This window comes from Homarus americanus, unplaced genomic scaffold, assembly GCF_018991925.1.
Source record: "Homarus americanus isolate GMGI-L3 unplaced genomic scaffold, GMGI_Hamer_2.0 scaffold36188, whole genome shotgun sequence".
Lineage (NCBI taxonomy): Eukaryota > Metazoa > Arthropoda > Malacostraca > Decapoda > Nephropidae > Homarus > Homarus americanus.
Window position 1 is genome coordinate 984,876 of NW_024718183.1, and position 19,050 is coordinate 1,003,925.

General features: G+C 36.2%; 1 protein-coding gene across 1 annotated transcript; it reads right to left on the minus strand.

The window, feature by feature from the left end:
* Window positions 1-3,142: 3,142 nt before the first annotated feature.
* On the minus strand, window positions 3,143-15,158 carry LOC121859235 (probable ATP-dependent RNA helicase DDX27). The gene is made up of 2 exons (XM_042355970.1): window positions 14,912-15,158; window positions 3,143-5,388 (listed from the first exon to the last, which is right to left on the minus strand). Exons 1-2 carry the CDS (start codon window positions 15,141-15,143, stop codon window positions 5,213-5,215), a joined length of 408 nt encoding a protein of 135 aa, XP_042211904.1. The 5' UTR covers window positions 15,144-15,158; the 3' UTR covers window positions 3,143-5,212.
* Between the last annotated feature and the right edge of the window lie 3,892 nt (window positions 15,159-19,050).

Consider the following 19,050-nt stretch of genomic DNA (forward strand, 5'->3'; position numbering starts at 1 on the left):
GTGCATCTCACAAAGAAGACATGGACTGCAGCCCAGCCGCTCTCACCCTGGGCGAGCCCCTTCGCCTCCCCAGGGACTTCAAACCTGCTCCTAACCTCGACCACTTCACTCCTGCTGCCCGTCACGACCTACTACAAACATTACGACAGGCAGTTTCTGCATTTAAGGCTACTGCCCAACCTTCCCATTTCCCTGAACACATTCATCCCTCACCTCCTTCGCCAGTCTGCCCACCGTTTCTGCTTGCAGCACCACCTCTCCCTAACATTTCTGGGTACCCTCTTTTCTCCCTCAGGTACTTAATGCTCCTGATGAGGATCCTGCATTTGGCCCTATGGACACAGACACCCCACCCGGCGCCCCTGAGGACTTTGCACCTGCCGTGAGAGAAGCACCACATTCCTTGCCTGTTCAACCTTCCTTCTCCCTTTGCTTCTCCCACAGATTTCGTGTCACTAGACGGAATCGTCACCATGTGACGGCCGAGTGGTTCACACCCCCACCCGTTATGTCTCACATGTGGAATACAACTCTGCCGACAACAAGATTCCTGCAGCGCTCGGAGGGGAGAAAGAGTATCATTTGTAGCGTAGTGTATGTGGCCAGTTGTCTAATTTCTCTTTTGCTTTGTCTATTTTCTCTTTGTTAGGCTCACATACATCCGTACATGTAGGAGATCTCGCACTAAGGATGGAGGTGAAAAAACTCATAATTATTATATATATATATATATATATATATATATATATATATATATATATATATATATATATATATATATATATATATATATATATATATATATATTATATATATATATATATATATATATATATATATATATATATATATATATATATATATATATATATATATATTCAGTCAACCCTCACTTTACGGTTAATGTAACCCACAGGGTACGCGGAAGAAAGTGAGAAGCAGCGCAAAGTGAATAACATAACATATGGGATTAAATGAAATAGAGACCAGCTGACCCCCAAAACTCCACTTTTTCCAACACAATACCTATGTTCTAGTAAAAATAACATCTTAATTTTATGATGGTATATGCACACAATTAATACTTAAGAAATAGAGAAATACATTAGCCAAGTTAATGTCCATTCAAATAATGGACTCGACTCCCCCCCCTCTTCTCACACAACACTCGCTGGCTCTTCCCTCTGAGAAATTTGGGGGAACCGAGAATATAGTAATAAATAATACCTCAAACTAAAGTTAGGATAATATAATTGACATTGCTGGATTCCTTGTAAGATCAGGAATATTTTGAATATAAATGTCATATATTTTTCTAAAAAGATAACATATTTACTCAGAGTAAACATTACATCTAAAATTTGTATGTCTAATGCAAAATCTATGATGTTTATATTCAAAATGATCATCAAATTGTAAGAATGCCAGCAATGTAAATTATATTCTGGCGGGTAATTTGTATGAATTTTATGAGCTAAAACAAATATCTTCAGTTAATAAAAAAAAATATTCTTCACAACACTATCTGTCAATCAAGTACCCCACCTTGCCTCCCTCCCTCTTCCAACCAGCCAGATGGTCAGTCGTCCCAACCCTCCCCACCTACCAACCCTCCCTTCAAGGGAAAGGTGGATTGAAAAAACTAGATTTTAACATTTAGTATCAAATAATACCTCAGATTAAAGTTAGGATAATATAATTGACATTGCTGGATTCCTGTAAAACCAGGAATATTTTGAATATAAATGTCATATATTTTGCAAAAGATAACATATTTACTCAGAGTAAACATTATATCTAAAATTTTATGTCTAATGCAAAATATATGATGTTTATATTCAAAATGATCATCAAGTAAGAATTCCAGCAATGTAAATTATATTCTGGTCGGGTAATTTGTAAGAATTTTATGAGCTAAAACAAATATCTTCAGTTAATAAAAAAAAATATTCTTCACAACACTATCTGTCAATCAAAGTAACCTTGCTCCCCCTCTTCCAACCAGCCAGATGGTCAGTCCGTCCCAACCTCCCCCACCCCCACCAACCCTCCCTAAAGGGTGGGTGAAAAAACTAGATTTTAACATTTAGTATCAAATAATACCTCAGATTAAGTTAGGATAATATAATTGACATTGCTGGATTCCTTGTAAAACCAGGAATATTTTGAATATAAATGTCATATATTTTTGCAAAAAGATAACATATTTACTCAGAGTAAACATTATATCTAAAATTTTATGTCTAATGCAAAATATATGATGTTTATATTCAAAATGATCATCAAGTATGAAATTCAGCAATGTCAAATTATTTTATGAGCTAAAACAAATATCTTCAGTTAATAAAAAAAAATATTCTTCACACATGCCATATATATATATATATATATATATATATATATATATATATATATATATATATATATATATATATATATATATATATATATATATATATATATTATATATATTATATATATATATATATATATTATATATATATATATATTATATATATATATATATATATATATAGATATTTATATATATATATATATATATATTTACTATATATATATATATATATATATATATATATATATATATATATATATATATATATATATATATATATAGTTTTCCCCAATCTTGTAGCTGAGGATTACTAAAATAACTAATCCTTCCCCATCACAGTTATCACCCTAAAAATTAGATTGGCCTTAAAACTTGCTCTCTAAATTCTGAGTTAACAAAGTCAGCTATGTCTACCTATACAACACACACAATGCACCAGCCACAACCTCCACTTCGAATTCAGTTAATCATCCATTTTGTATTCAGTCCTCAATTGCCTACTTCAGAGAGAAGTTTTCACTAAGCTCTGCTTACCATCACTGAGCTATATGTCATGCTTAACCAAGTGATGCTTTTGGGACCCTGTTTTGTATCTTTTTTACACCATGACAAATTACTGTAAGAAATGTATTTTCTATACTGATGAAGAAATAAAGTGGACTGTAGGGTTTATATACAGTATACAGTATTGTAAATCTATACTCAATCTCTTGGGAATAATTGTAAGGGTTTGAATATAAATCACTTACGTATTGTATTTACAAGGATAAAGACCAAACAAAAGCATTTTAAAATACCTGTATATTAAAAACATTAATGTATCATCAGTGCAATTGTTACATAATATAGAGTAAATGTATTGTTGGTAGCACATGACAGAGCTGGTGTTTTTTACATCACACAGAGGCAGTTTCACTCAAGGCGTTAGACTAACTAGTAAAGATTACCTTGATGTGTTTAGAAAACAATAAGCTAACTGTTGCTCCTTTTTTATTGTCTTCAGATGTGATTGGCTGGCCCTTTATCAGCGAGGTTAAGCTAAGCATATCCACTATAGTGCATTCCTAACTTTCTTGTTTGCTCTGGCAGCTTACTCCCATGGGTAGGAAAGGCATTGAGCTTCTGGATGAGTGTTTTTCAGTTCTTTACCATAGAAAAACCATGGACAGCCACTGAGGATAATTTGAGCGCATTCTTGTTGAGCCAGTTGTATCCCAAGCTGGTGGGTAGCATGCTACTGAGTTATCTAATGTCCTGTATTGAATAATAATTCAAAAAGCTTAATAGAATGGTCAAATACTCACAAAAGACCTTGGAATGTGGGGATATTAAATGAAAGTGGGAAGCATGCAAAATTTAATTTGGAGGTGAAAAGTTACAGCAGGATACTTTAGGAAAAAGTGAAGTAAGAGAGGTAGGTTCAAACTGCAATGGGGAAAATATTAATTCAAATATTTAGTTAGTGCTAAGCATAAGAAAGATGAAAGTTCTTTTAAAAGTGAGTTATGCTGATTACAGTAATTTAAATATTAAAACTCTGGATCTGGTAATAATAGTGAAGAGTGAGAAGTAAAGTTTTAGAAAAGTTCTATGTGTATTTACAGAAAGCAAAAGAAGCAGTAAACTTCAAAGAATGTTAATGATAGTACTGTAATTGATTTTAATTCCAATGCAATAAGGGGAAGGTGACCAGAAGTAAGACCACATAGGCTGAATAATTGTAATGAAAGATGAGAAATGATAAGTGACTTTAGCAAAGAAAACAATATTAATATTTCAAATTCATGGCTTCAGTGTCACTCAATCCATCTTTATACATGAAAATTGGCCCTGGATAATAATAACACTGTCAGGAATTAAATAACTGTATTCTAATTCAAGAACCTGGTAACCAGATCTATGACATACCAAGGGCAGATTGTAGTGAATTTAGTGAGACTTATAACTTAAAAGACAGTAACTTAGTTTCAGAAAAAGGTTGCTGAAATACAATGTATGGGCAGTACTACTGTCTGAGCCAAAAGAATGAACCCATTCATCAGACACCAAGATGGCAGAGACCCTCAAATTGTTACAAATAATGAACATATGCTATAGCAATGGAACAGCAAATGGAGAAGTACTAAGACTGGCTAGAGTAACAAGAGACATTCTCATAATTTAGACAACAAGGAAAATTAAATTTTTATGGCCATGTACTTAGAGATAAGGGAAAAGTGATATTGAAAAAAATGAGTACAATGGAAGGAAAGAGGACCGAGGAGATAAATGAAAAAACTGCCCCCAAAATATTGGACTGGTGCACCATAATCACCAACCCTCAGACCTGAGAGAGTACAGTTGGCTCCATTCCAGCATTTACTACTTAGTGTTGCCAATCCTCTCTCTCCTTGAGGTGTGAAATGTGAATTCGTAGCTCTGTTGGTGGGGGGGGGGAGGTGATACTAGGGGTGAGAGTGGCCAGTGTATATCAGTTGAGATAGATAATGCTTTTTGTTCACATCATTTGTATTATAATAAAATATGTGGTGCCCACTTCCTGATTGTTTTGATGGGGTTAAACAGAACTTTACTGCTTCTACAAGATATAGATTCAACATAATCCATTTGAACATAAATGCCCTGTTTTACAAAGGAACACCTTACTTAACCACAGTTATTTTTCCCAGCTGATGTACACTTTCCATCCTCACCCCCAATACCCACAGAAAGACAACTACCTAAACACACCCTCCCTCTCCCTCCTGCTTACTAGTGAATGCTTCGAATTCACACTTCAGGGAGAGGACTAGCAACGTAAAATGGTAACATGGGAGTGAAGCCAACTGTACCTTGTCAGTGTGCTTTCAACTATTTTTACTTTCGTTTAGGTTTGAACTTCTTTCCGGGATTTTTTGAATGGAATGCATCCTTTCGTTCCTGGTATGATGGTCCAGCTCGGAATTTTTTAACAGATTTTCTATCAGTGCTGGTCAGTTCCTTGTCAAATGAAGACTTAGGTCCTTGTTTCCTTTTCTTCTTTGCTACCACAACTGGAAAAATTAATTAAAACAGCATTAATAACAATATATCTCAGGCTTTTCCAGTTACTAGTCTATTCACTTGAAGCTTGCAACTAAGGCCTAGGGTCAGTTTATAGCAAAGCAACTGATTGGTTGGCGGGTGGACACTCAAAGAATCACTACAGATCTTCATTATTTAAACACTACAGATCTTCATTATTTAATCTATCATATTTAAATTATGACACTTTATGGGATAACAACCATTCTATGTTGATCTCTGATAATTTCCACAATTGGGAAAGAAAAAAATTGCATGTGAAACGCTCCGGTAATAAAAATATCACAAGGAGAGCACGAACACGATAACAACTTCTGGGGCGTAAACTCCTCTTCATAACATAACATCACGCAGTGTGGTGGAGGATGTCACTGAAATTTTTGTACTCTTTTTCTTGTTCTCCTCTCGTGCATGCAACAAGTTTTTAAGTTTCTGTGATTATGACAAAATTCATATGGTACCACTCTCATGAGGTCTGGTCATCTTTGTTCTGTGGCCAATTTATCCCACAAGATTTATTATATATTTTATTTTTATGAGTAGAAAATAATGAGAGAAGAGAAGAAGACAATTTCACTCTGAGTAAAGAAAAAATATTTGTGTTCCCAGCATCATATTTCGGATATTTTCTCACAAACCTACCAAGTGGAATTTTATGAGCTTTCTAACGGTGGCTTTGGAATTTTGTTACGACTAATTGTGGGGAGGATATAAAGGGACAAAATATTGTAACCTACCAGCATGGTTGAGGGGAGGAAATTGATGGACAGCAGAACTACACCCATGCTTTGGTACTTTCTGGAAGCTTACCTCACAAGATCATGATGGCATCTATGATGTACGAAAATTGTATGTACAGTAAGTATCTTATAAAACTTTTGGCGGATTTTTTAAAGCTTAATGATGGGATTTCTGTCATCGATGCAAATAGTGCTACTCAATGATTTGTGTGCGATTTACATCATGATGTGTTTAAGGCCTTAAGATATTTACATTACCAGAGCATTTCACATGCCATCTTTTGCTTCCCCACGTGCAGAAATCATCACAGATCAATACAAATTAGATATTATCCCCTAAAATATCATAATATAGGTATGTTAGATTGAATACAGTAAACCCTTGTTTTTCGCAGGGTTGGGTTCCAAGGAATGGTGCAAATAGGCAAAATTGCGAAGAGAAACTTATACTCCCAGAGTGCACTACTGTATACCTACTCAAACAACCGACCATCTGCGGCAGCACTCATCCCCTCTTTTAACTTATCTAATAATTCAACTTTCTTTGTCAGGGTCATCACTGACACTAGGCAGTGTTTTAGGGACCATTTCACAGAGAAACACAAAGTTTATAGAGTACAACAAATGATCGTGGGCCCTTCGTGCCCGGTGGTACAGTTTACCGAGGCGTGAAAGTTGACGCTCGTGCTTGGCTAGCCAAACCGCCGGCCGGCTGACAGCGTCAAGCGACATCGTTTTCCAGATGGTCGTGGTTGTTATGGTCGTGGTTGTTATAATCATGGTCGTGGTAGTTATAATCATGGTCGTGGTTGTTATAATCATGGTTGTGGTTGTTATAATCATAGTCGTGGTTGTTATAATTATGGTCGTGGTTGTTATAATCATGGTCGTGGTTGTTATAATCATGGTCGTGGTTATTATAATCATAGTCGTGGTTGTTATAATCATGGTCGTGGTTGGTTGTTATAATCATGGTTGTGGTTGTTATAATCATGGTTGTGGTTGTTATAATCATGGTTTGTGGTTGTTATAATCATGGTTTTGGTTGTTATAATCATGGTTGTGGTTGTTATAATCATGGCCGTGGTTGCTATAATCATAGTGCGTGGTTGTTTATAATCATGGCGTGGTTGTTATAATCATAATTAGTGGTTGTTTTAATCATGGTTGTGGTTGTTATAATCATGGCCGTGGTTGTTATAATCATGGTCGTGGTTGTTATAATCATGGTCGTGGTTGTTATAATCATAGTTAAGTTGGTTATTATAATTATAGTCGCAGTTGTTATAATCATGGTCGTGGTTATTATAATTATAGTCGCGGTTGCTTTAATCATGGCGTGGTTGTTATAATCATGGTCGTGGTTGTTATAATCATGGTCGTGGTTGTTATAATCATGGTCTGGTTATTATAATTATAGTCATGATTGCTTTAATCATGGCCTAGTTGTTATAATTGTATGTATATTATGTATGCTGTATTATATATTATGTATGTATATTATGTATGTGCTCCATTTATATATATTATTTATTCAGCCTAGCTAGTGGCGTGTGGCAATATATTTAAGATGTCACATGCCTAATTAATGTGCCTGGCGGCGTATGGAAGCTGTTAATGTATCACTTGCCATACGTCGTCTATAGAGCAGTTGACGAGCAGACAGGTTGAGGAGCGGTACTCCCCTTGTGTACATATCTCTTATCCAGTAAATCGAACCTACAAAATCTATACAGGTGTTTGTGTTCGCTCCTGTATATTGAACTTATTACCCAGAACACGAACAATAATCATGGTCATGGTTGTTATAATCAAGGTCATGGTTGCTATAATCATGGTCGTGGTTGTTATAATCATGGTGAAGTGGTTGTTATAATCATGGTCGTGGTTGCTATAATCATGGTCGTGGTTGTTACAATCATGGACGTGGTTGTTATAATTATGGTCGTGGTTGTTATAATCATGGTCGTGGTTGATATAATCATGGTCGTGGTTGTCATAATCATAGTTGTGGTTGTTATAATCATGGTCGTAGTTGTTATAATCATGGTACTGGTTGTTATAATAATGGTCGTGGGTGATATAATCATAGTTGTGGTTGTTATAATCATGGTCGTGCTAGTTATAATCATGGTCGTGGTTGTTATAATCATGGTCGTGCTAGTTATAATCATGGTCGTGGTTGTTATAATCATGGTCGTGGTTGTTATAATCATAGTTGTAATGGGCCCCTGTCTCATCAACAGAACATATTATATAAATGGGTCAATACATCTGATATTATATTCAGATTCACCACCCTGTAACTTTCCACTGGCTATGAGGTGACATGTTCAATGCACGTGATAAGGTGTGCCCACGGGAAGCTGCGTCATACTATGCTGAGTAAAGGCATAAGTAGCGGCTCTCTGGCCACCTGAAGCGAGCAGTAGTTTGATATCCTCTACTAGAGGAAGGCGTTATTTGAGAGTCGCGGTGGATGGCTCCGTCCTTCCCTGGGAGAACGGCGTACCCATACCGTTCTCCTCGATGGGTCACTACTCATGGTCGCTCCACATCAACTTATATCGTAAGGGCGTGAATAGCGTTTATAATACATAAACGCGTCCCTTTCTCATTCACTCCTATACAGTGGGACTTACGGTCGATCTACACTCAGGAATTATATATGCAACCCTTTTATAATAAAACAAGGAACTACCGTTTGGGTTTCGTTACTTAAACCCAAATAATAAATATATGTGAACGGCCTGGTTAATTGCACAAGCAGCCGATTCATAGTCGTGGTTGTTATAATCATAGTCGTGGTTGTTATAATCATAGTCGTGGTTGTTATAATCATGGTCGTTGTTGTTATAATCATGGTCATGGTTGTTATAATCATGGTAGCGGGTGATATAATCAAAGTCGTGGTTGTTATAATCATAGTCGTGGTTGTTATAATCATAGTTGTGGTTGTTATACTCATGGTCCTGGTTATGATAATCATGGTCGTTATAGTTATAATCATGGTCGTGGTTGCCATGGTCGTGGTTGTTATAATCATGGTCGTGGTTGTTATAATCATGGGCGTGGTTGTTATAATCATGGTCGTGGTTATTATAATCATAGTCGTGGTTGTAATAATCATGGTCGTGGTTGGTTGTTATAATCATGGTCGTAGTTGTTATAATCATGGTCGTGGCTGTTATAATCATAGTAGTGGTTGTTATAATCATGGTCGTGGTTGTTATAATCATGGTCTTGGTTTTTATAATCATAGTCATGGTTGGTATAATCATGGCCGTAGTTGTTATAATCTTAGTCGTGGTTTTTATAATCATAGTTGTGGTCGTGCTAGTTATAATCATGGTCGTGGCTGTTATAATCATAGTCGTGGTTGTTATAATCATAGTCTGGTTGTTATAACCATGGTCGTGGTTGCTATAATCATGGAGTGGTTGTTATAATCATGGTAGTGGTGATATAATCATAGTTGTGGTTGTTATAATCATGGTCGGTGGGTGATATAATCATAGTCGTGGTTGTTATAATCATGGTGCGTGGTTGTTATAATCTTAGTAGAGTGGATTTTATAATCATAGTTGTGGTTGTTATAATCATGGTCCTGGTTATTATAATCATGGTTGGTACTAATTATAATCATGGTCATGGTTGTTATTAATCATGGTCGTGGTTGTTATAATGTGCATTGGTTGTTATAAGCATATGGTCGTTTGTTATAATGATAGTCGTGGTTGTTATATTATTAATTGAATGGTTTGTTATAATCATGGTCGTGGTTGTTATAATCATAGTCGTGGTTGTTATAATCATGGTCGTGGTTGTTATAATCATGGTCGTGGTTGTTATAATCATGTTCGTGGTTGTTATGATCATGGACGTGGTTGTTGTGATCATGGTCGTGGTTATAATCATGGTTGTGGTTGCTATAATCATGGTCCTGGTTGTTATAATCATGCTCGTGGTTGTTATAATCATGGTCGTGGTTATTATAATCATGGTCGTGGTTGTTTTAATCATGGCCCTAGTTGTTATTATCATGGTCGTGGTTGTTATAATCATGGTCGTGGTTGTTATCATCAAAGTCGTGGTTGTTATAATCATTGTCGTGGTTGTTATAATCATAGACTGGCTGTTATAACCATGGTCATGGTTGCTATAATCATGGTCATGGTTGCTATAATCATGGTCGTGGTTGTAATAATCATGGTCATGGTTGTTTTAATCATGGTCCTGGTTGTTATAATGTTCGTGGTTGTTATAATGTTCGTGGTTGTTATAATCATGGTCGTGGTTGTTATAATCATTGTCGTGGTTGTAATAATCATGGTCATGGTTTGTTTAATCATGGTCCTGGTTGTTATAATGTTCGTGGTTGTTATAATCATGGTCGTGGTTGTTATAATCATGGTCCTGGTTATTATAATCATGGTCGGTAGTTGATATAATCATGGTCGTGGTTGTTATAATCATGGGCGGTGGTTATTATAATCGTCAGTGCGGTTGTTATAATCATGGTCGTGGTTGTTATAATCATGGTTGTTATAATCATAGTCGTGGTTGTTATAATCATAGCTGTGGTTGTTATAATCATGGTCCTGGTTATTATAACCATGGTCGTGGTTGTTATAATCATGGATGTGGTTGTTATAATCATGGCAGTGGTTGTTATAAACATGGCCGTGGTTGTTATAATCATGGTCGTGGTTGTTATAATCATGGTCGTGGGTGTTATAATCATGGTCGTGGGTGTCATAATCATGGCCGTGGTTGTTATAATCATGGCCGTGGTTGTCATAATCATGGTAAGTGGTTGTTATAATCGCTAGTGCGTGGTTGTTATAATCATGGTGCGTAGGTTGTTATAATCATGGTCGTGGGTGTTTATAATCATGGTCGCGGTTGTTATAATCATGGTCGTGGAGTGTTATAATCATGGTGTGGTTTGTTATAATCATGGTCATTAGTTTGTTATAAATACTTGTTATAATCATAGTCGTGGTTGTTATAATCATAGCTGTGGTTGTTATAATCATGGTCCTGGTTATTATAACCATGGTCGTGGTTTTTATAATCATGGATGTGGTTGTTATAATCATGGCAGTGGTTTTTTATAAACATGGCCGTGGTTGTTATAATCATGGTCGTGGGTTGTTATAATCGTGGTCGTGGGTGTTATAATCGGTCGGGTGTCATAATCGGCCGTGGTTGTTATAATCATGGCCGTGGTTATTATAATCATAGTCGGGTGTCATAATCATGGTCGGGTTATAATAATGCGGTCGTGGTGTTATAACTGTGGTCGGGTGTTATAATCATGGTCGTGGTTGTTATAATTGCGTTCGTGCTAATTATAATCATGGTCGTGGGTTATTATAATCATGGTCATGGTTGTTATAATCATGGTCATGGTTGTTATAATCATGGTCGTGGTTGTTATAACTGCGGTCGTGGGTTGTTGTAATCGTGGTCGGGTTGTTATAATCATGGTCGTGGTTGTTATAATTATGGTCGGTTGTTATAATCATGGTCGAGTTGTTATAATCATAGTCGTGGGTGATATAATCATAATCGTGGTTGTTATAATCATGGTCGTATACTTATAATCATGGTCGTGTTTGTTATAATCATGGTCGTGGTTGTTATAATTATGGTCGTGGGTTATAATCATGGTCGTGGGTTGTTATAACTGGCGGTCGGGTGATATAATCATAATCGTGTTGTTATAATGCGGTCGTGCTACTTATAATCATGGTCGGTTTGTTATAATCATGGCGTGGGTTGTTATAATCATGGTCATGGTTGTTACAATCATGGTCGTGGTTGTTATAATCATGGTCGAGTTGTTATAATCATAGTCGGTGGGTTGTTATAATCATGGTCGTGGTTGTTATAATCATGGTCGGTTGTTATAATTATGGTCGTGGTTGTTATAATCATAGTCGTGGTTGTCATAATCATGGGCGTGGTTGTTATAATCATGGGCGTGGTTGTTATAACCATAGTCGTGGTTGTTATCATCAAATTCCTGATTGTTATAATCATAGTCGTGGTTGTTATAATCATAGTCTGGTGTTATAACCATGGTCGTGGTTGCTATAATTAAGGTCGTGGTTGTTATAATCATGGTCGTGGGTGATAATCGTGAGTCGTGGCTGTTATAATCATGGTCGGGTTGGTTGTTATAATCATGGTTGTGGTGGTTGTTATAATCATGGTTGTGGTTGTTATAACTGGCGGTGGCTGTTATAATCATGGTCGTGGTTGTATAATCATGGTTGTGGTTGTTATAATCATGGCTGTGGTTATTATAATCATAGTCGTGGCTGTTATAATCATGGTGGTCGTTTATAATCATGGTTGTGGTCGTATAACTGGCGGTCATGTTGTTATAATCATGGTCGAGTTGTTATAACTGGCGGCCGTGGTTGTTATAATCATGGTCGTGGTTATAATCATAGTCGTGGGTTGATATAATCGCGGACGGGTTGTTATAATCACGGTCGTGGGTTATGTAATCATGGTCGTGGTTGTTATAATGATGGTCGGCTAGTTATAATCATGGTCGGTTGTTGTAATCATGGTCGTGGTTGTTATCATCAAAGTCGTGTATAATCATAATGGTTGTTATAATCATAGTCGGCTGTTATAATCATGGTCGTGGTTATAATCATGGTTGTGGTTGTTATAATCATGGTCGTGGTTATTATAATCATAGTCGTGGGTCTGTTATAATCAGGGTCGGGTTGTTATAATCATGGTTGTGGTTGTTATAATCATGGTTGTGGCTGTTATAACTGGCGGCCGTGGTTGTTATAATCATGGTCGTGGTTGTTATGAATCATGGCCGTGGGTTGTTATAATCATGGTCGTGGTTATAATCATGGTCGTGGTTATAATCATGGTCGTGGGTTATAATCATAGTCGTGGGTTGTTATAATCATGGTCGTGGTTGTTATAATCATGGTTGTGGTTGTTATAATCATGGTCGTGCTAGTTATAACTGGCGGTCGTGGTTGTTATAATCATGGTCGGTTATAATCTGCGGTCGTGGTATAACTGGGTTCGTGCTAGTTAGTTATAATCGGGCGGTCGGGTTGTTATAACTGGGCGGTCGTGGTTGTTATCATCAAAGTCGGGTTGTTATAATCATAGTCGGCTGTTATAATCATGGTCGTGGTTGTTATAACTGGGCTGTGGTTGTTATAATCATGGTCGTGGTTATTATAATCATAGTCGTGGCTGTTATAATCATGGTCGTGGGTTGTTATAATCATGGTTGTGGTTGTTATAATCATGGTTGTGGTTGTTATAATCAGCGGCGTGGTTGTTAGTAAACGATGGGTTGTTATAATCATGGCCGGGTTGTTATAATCATGGTCGTGGAATCATGGTCGGTTATAATCATGGTCGTGGGTTATAATCATAGTCGTGTGGGTTGTTATAATCATGGTCGTGGGTTGTTATAACTGGTGGTTGTGGTTGTTATAATCATGGTCGTACGTAGTTATAATCATGGTCGGGTTGTTATAATCATGGTCGTGCTAGTTATCATCAAAGTCGTGGTTGTTATAATCATAGTCATGGTTGTTATAATCATAGTCTGGTTGTTATAACCATGGTCGTGGTTGCTATAATCATAGTCATGGTTGTTATAACTGTTAGTTCTAGAAGTAATCATATTCGTGGTTGTTATAATCATGGTCGTGGTTGTTATAATCTTAGTCGTGGTTTTTATAATCATAGTTGTGGTTGTTATAATCATGGTCGTGGTTGTTATAATCTTAGTCGTGGTTTTTATAATCATAGTTGTGGTTGTTATAATCATGGTCGGGTTAGTTATCTCATATCGGCGCTGCTAACCGAGGGACCACTGTACACAAAACAAATGAAGTGGCAATACATTACAGTGGTCCTCGTTAACGAGATTTCGTTAACGATTTACCTTCCATAAGATTCTTAACTTCGTTAACGAGCAATCCTCAATAACGAAGTTTTTATGTCGCACTTCAACATGTTTTCGCTTGCATTTGGCGGTCCACCAGCTGTAGTATTATCTGCCAATACAGTAATCGGTTTTAGGGCTTAAATTCCTTACTATTTTAGTAAATATCAAGAAGTTTATACTATTCAATAATCCTAAAAGTTTAATATTAATTTTTTAGTCATTTTAACAATTATTGATCATAATTGAAGGTAAGGAAAACTAGTTTCTTGCCATCTCAGCCTGTTAACACAAACAGGCTTGGGTCTCTCTCTCTTTCTTTCAGTGGAGACTCTTCAACTAAACGCTTTTTTCTGTGTTTCCAAGCAAATTATTGGTCATTTTGAAATTTATTTTACATATTGACAATATATAATGCAGTGCAGTGTTGATTTAAAGAAAATAATCTTGAATTACACCAAGAGAACTAAAATTTTATGGGTGAAGATAGCACCATGGGTGACTTCTCTTCCACCCCAATGCCTTTCTCTCCCTCTCCACTTCATTATAATTCCATCATCATCATCCAGGAGCCTTTCACATACACACCCCAAAGTAAGTGTACTTTTTCGCCTATTTTGTTGAATTTAGTAAATTTTCGGTGAGCTGGAACCAATTCCCAAAACCCTATTGAAATATGTGGTTTTAAGTTAACGAGCAACCTGCTGGAACGGATTGTGCTCGTTAACCGAGGGACCACTGTATATCAAATAATATTTTATCTAAACTGCCAATTTAGAACAAACTGAGAAAAAAATAACTCACCAGTCTTTACTGTTTCCTGTTCCTCTTGTACAGTATTAAGGCGTTGAAGTTTAGTCGCTTTTGGTGAGTAAGTTGAGAAATTCATCTCCTTCATAATGCGCCTGTCATTAGGATCATTCTCATTTAGTTCATGTCTCTTTCTCTTCTGAGCCTTTCCAGGCTTCCTCTGTTTAATAGCTTTTGCTGAATTTTCTGTTCCAAAATAGAAAAAAAATATTAATCGTACAATCATCAATACTATTTATGATGTCTCTTTATCTCATGACTTACCGGTATACACTGCCATAATTACAGTATGGTGTTTTTACAGCATCCTCCCTAAAATTAGTTTAAATTACCTTCTTTATTTGAAAACAAATTCCGGTAGTTAAAGGCAACACTTAATGCATGCTGAACACTTCACATTAGCTCTTAAGTAAGAAATGACGGATTTATTCTGAAAACCCATTTTCTAAGGCCTTAATTCAGAATGGTGGCTTGAAACCGCAAGAATGTTTAAACCAAGGATCGAGCAAAGATTAAAGATTGTTGGTATTCAGAATGCTGGCTTGAGCCAACACAAAGATTCAACCGGTTTGAGACTGGATTTTTCGATCCTCGCTTTAATCCAGCCTGGAGGCAGGTTTAGTGTCGATCCATCATTCAAGATAGCAAGTCAACATATTTTGACAGAGCACGCCGCTTTTATCATCAAATTGGAAATTTTGGAAAAAAAGACTGATGGTTGATAGGCAGAACTCTATAAATTTTATGGTGACACACAATCTGCACAACGATATAGGTTCAGCAAGAGAGATCTCCTTGATATTTCCGCGGATATGGAGTACCTACTTGAGACCTGTTGGCTATGGTTCACCTCTTACTCCCATTCATCATCTGATGATGGCTTTGAGATTTTTTGCAACGAATAGTTTCCAGGTAAGAAAGATTCTGGTTACTGAATGAGTTAAGGTAATGTGTTACAACACTTTTGTGTTTAGGGTCCATGAAGATCGAGGGAAAACTAATTTGATGTATTTTCAAAATGATTGAATCAATGTTGAGTGCATTTTAATTTTAAAGTATTAATAAAGGTAAGTCTTTTCTTAACATTACTAATGAGGGGAAGTGTGGGGGTTAAAAGAACAGTAAGACACCTAATCTAACTATACCTAGCCAGGTTACTACACTCTGCATTGATTCACCTTGCTTTGGTGAATGTAATTGTTCTTCCTCTATGAATTTCTTTGTTATCATATAACAACACAGCCATGTTGTAACACAGTACCAAAAATAATTATAATTTGATCATAATTTGATTGTAATTATAGCAAAAAAGTAACTTATGATGTGCTCATGTACTTAACTCTGTACCTGTATTTCATTGTCCTGTGATTATAATATCCAGTACTCCAGGATATTTGTGAAAATATAAAACAATATTGCATTTTATACAATTGTTCGTGCTGGACACTTCTGAGTTGTATTGTTTCAATTATATGCTTCCATTTTTAATTTGTCTATTATAGATTCATGTTCATCTTTTGCTTTTATGATGCCATTTTCACCACCTAATCTTACAAGGAGAGATTTCTTCTCCAGAAAAATCGTTTAGTCATAGTTTCATTTAATCTTGTAAACATTGCTCGATGGTGATTGGCTGTTGTATGGTGTAATGAAACGTGATTATTGAACTTCAGTCTTTGAATCCTTGCTCATAATGGAAGAAAATGCAGCATAACCTGATTTAGTCAGCTGTTGTTCTGAACATGGGTAATCCACTGCAGGAAATCTCAGATCGAGGAACCTATCTGCACGCTTGAGCTGAGCTCAAATCACTGTTCAGAATTCACGCTGAAGAGTCTGAATTGAACAACTCTGTAAATCAAGTGAGTCTAGGGGGTCAAACCCCAGACCCCAACTTGTTTAACCAGGATCTAAAAATCAAATAAACTCAAAATTTGTATTATCCTTCCACTTCATGCCAGACTCTACTGTATGAGGATTACCCATGGGCTTAGGGGCTTCTTAAGGAGTAAAAACTGAAGAGATTTTTAAGCCGAGCACAGATACAATGTTCCATTTCACTTTGATTTTAAAATAAAGTAGAAATGACTTACAAAGCCTCCATGTCAGATACTCATAATAGTATGGGAGGATGTGATTTAAAATATTTCATGATCCATCCACTAATTGTTACTTCAGGGTCAAGTAATTTTAACTGTATTAAAGGATAGCTATAAAAAGAAAGGGTAGGAGGCACTAATACACTCCGTTCAACTGGGAGCAATCCTACCCACCAAACTGATCCATAGCCAGTTCTAAAGTAAAAATGAAAGGAACCATCCTAAGCTCATCAAAGGCAGGCAGTCCCAAGTCGGTCAATCCAGGTAACGGCTATATAAAGCTATCGATCCTTTAAATTTATCAAGGATGTCCGACTAGATGATGAACTACAAGTATCACTGGGTTGCCAAGGGCAGAGGTTCCAAATCACCAAACTCCATTCCCATGCTAGAGAATCATTACATAAAACACTGGTTAAGTCTGGGTAGTGAGTTTTCTAGGTTTTCTAATATTTGGAATACAGCTATGGCCTCATTCTGGATTTGTTTCATGTGCATTCTATGATAGGAGGAATTTAGCCAGAATAATTTACATCAATCAAATCACACAGTGCATAAGTAATTCATGTATGATAGGGCAAAGCTCTAATGCTGTATATCTGAGAAAGTTCTGTATCTCTGTTTGGATTCATAAAACAAAAAACAAAAACAAAGGGAAGTAAAGGAAAAGAAATCTCTAGACTTAATATTACCAAACTAAACCAGACAATATCCTCAAGGTGAATTAAATACTGTACCTGTGAATCATATTTTTCTATTTCATTAAACTGAAAATAGAATAAAGTATTTTGAATGATTTTTGAAAAGGACAAATTGCATTTGTGGTGCAGCAATATGTAGGAAGGACCACCTGTTGTGAAGAGACACATCATCTCTTTTATTAAGCAAATAGAAAGAAAGAAGGAGACTGGTGTGGTTTTGACTCTGGCCATTTTCGTTAATGAAGAATAAGGGTTGTAAGTGAGGTAGGAACTGACCTGTAAAAATAATGAATTTTGCACTAGGTTACCTCACTATGTTCATGTATCTTGAGGAAAAGTCTCTCTTTTGTTTGGTTTCTTCATCTGTTTTGAACCATGTTCTCTGGTCATTCTATGTTGCCTTTTTAGTTTATTCTCCATTGTCTTAATAGTCTGTTCCATTGTTTGTATCTTTTTTTTTCTGTTTCTTTTTTTAGAACTGGATTAACAGCTGGTCTAGTTTGTCAAGCTTGGCTTTACTTCTCAAGGATATCTGGAATTTTCTAAGAAACTTGATCAATACACTCAAAACAACTTGTTCGTGCATAATTAAAATGAGAACAAAATTCATGAAATTCAAAGTCAAATCATTGGCGAAGGAAAAATATGATATGTGTCTGTGAATGAGACACCCTTGCCATATTCTTGTCCTTCCCTGCAATACTTGTTGAACCATTCTCAACACTGTATTTTTTGGGTATATATATATATATATACAGTTATGCGGTTGATTAGCCCTAGATCGGTTCTTGGACGTTGATAGGTATCTAATGGGGTCCGTTCACTTGAACTTTTTATTTATACTTCGTGGTATGTGAATACTATATGCGCATATATATGCCTTTACTCTAAATCACTACTGTAATGTGATACAGGTGATTAATTGTTATCTCTGTGTAAATACATGACGCTTATATTAAAATTATTCACTGTTTTACAAGGATTCCAGCAACGCCGGGCAGATGGGGGAGAGAGAGGAGGGGGAAGCGGGGCGTGGAGGAGGTAGTATATTGGATTGAATTTGACAGGTCCAGGATCTAATCGCTGTATATTTATTTTTTTTTAGGTGACTAAGCTTCTTATAAAAAGCCAGTGAAAATGACCTGGGTGAATATAATTAACATGCTGGGATTCTTGTAACATACTGATTAATTTAATATAAACATGCTATAATTTGCACTATTGTGACAAATTTTATTAATTAATCAAATTAGTACGTGCTCAGCTTTACTGAAGATCTATGTAAATCTGCAAAATGCGGTTGAAAAACTTTATAAATGTAATTACAGTACTT

Coding starts and splice junctions, on each gene's coding strand:
- LOC121859235 (XM_042355970.1), bottom strand. CDS start 15,143: ATGATTGTACGATTAATATTTTTTTTCTATTTTGGAACAGAAAATTCA. Junction 5,389..14,911: donor ACAGGAAACAGTAAAGACTG/GTGAGTTATTTT, acceptor TAATTTTTCCAG/TTGTGGTAGCAAAGAAGAAA.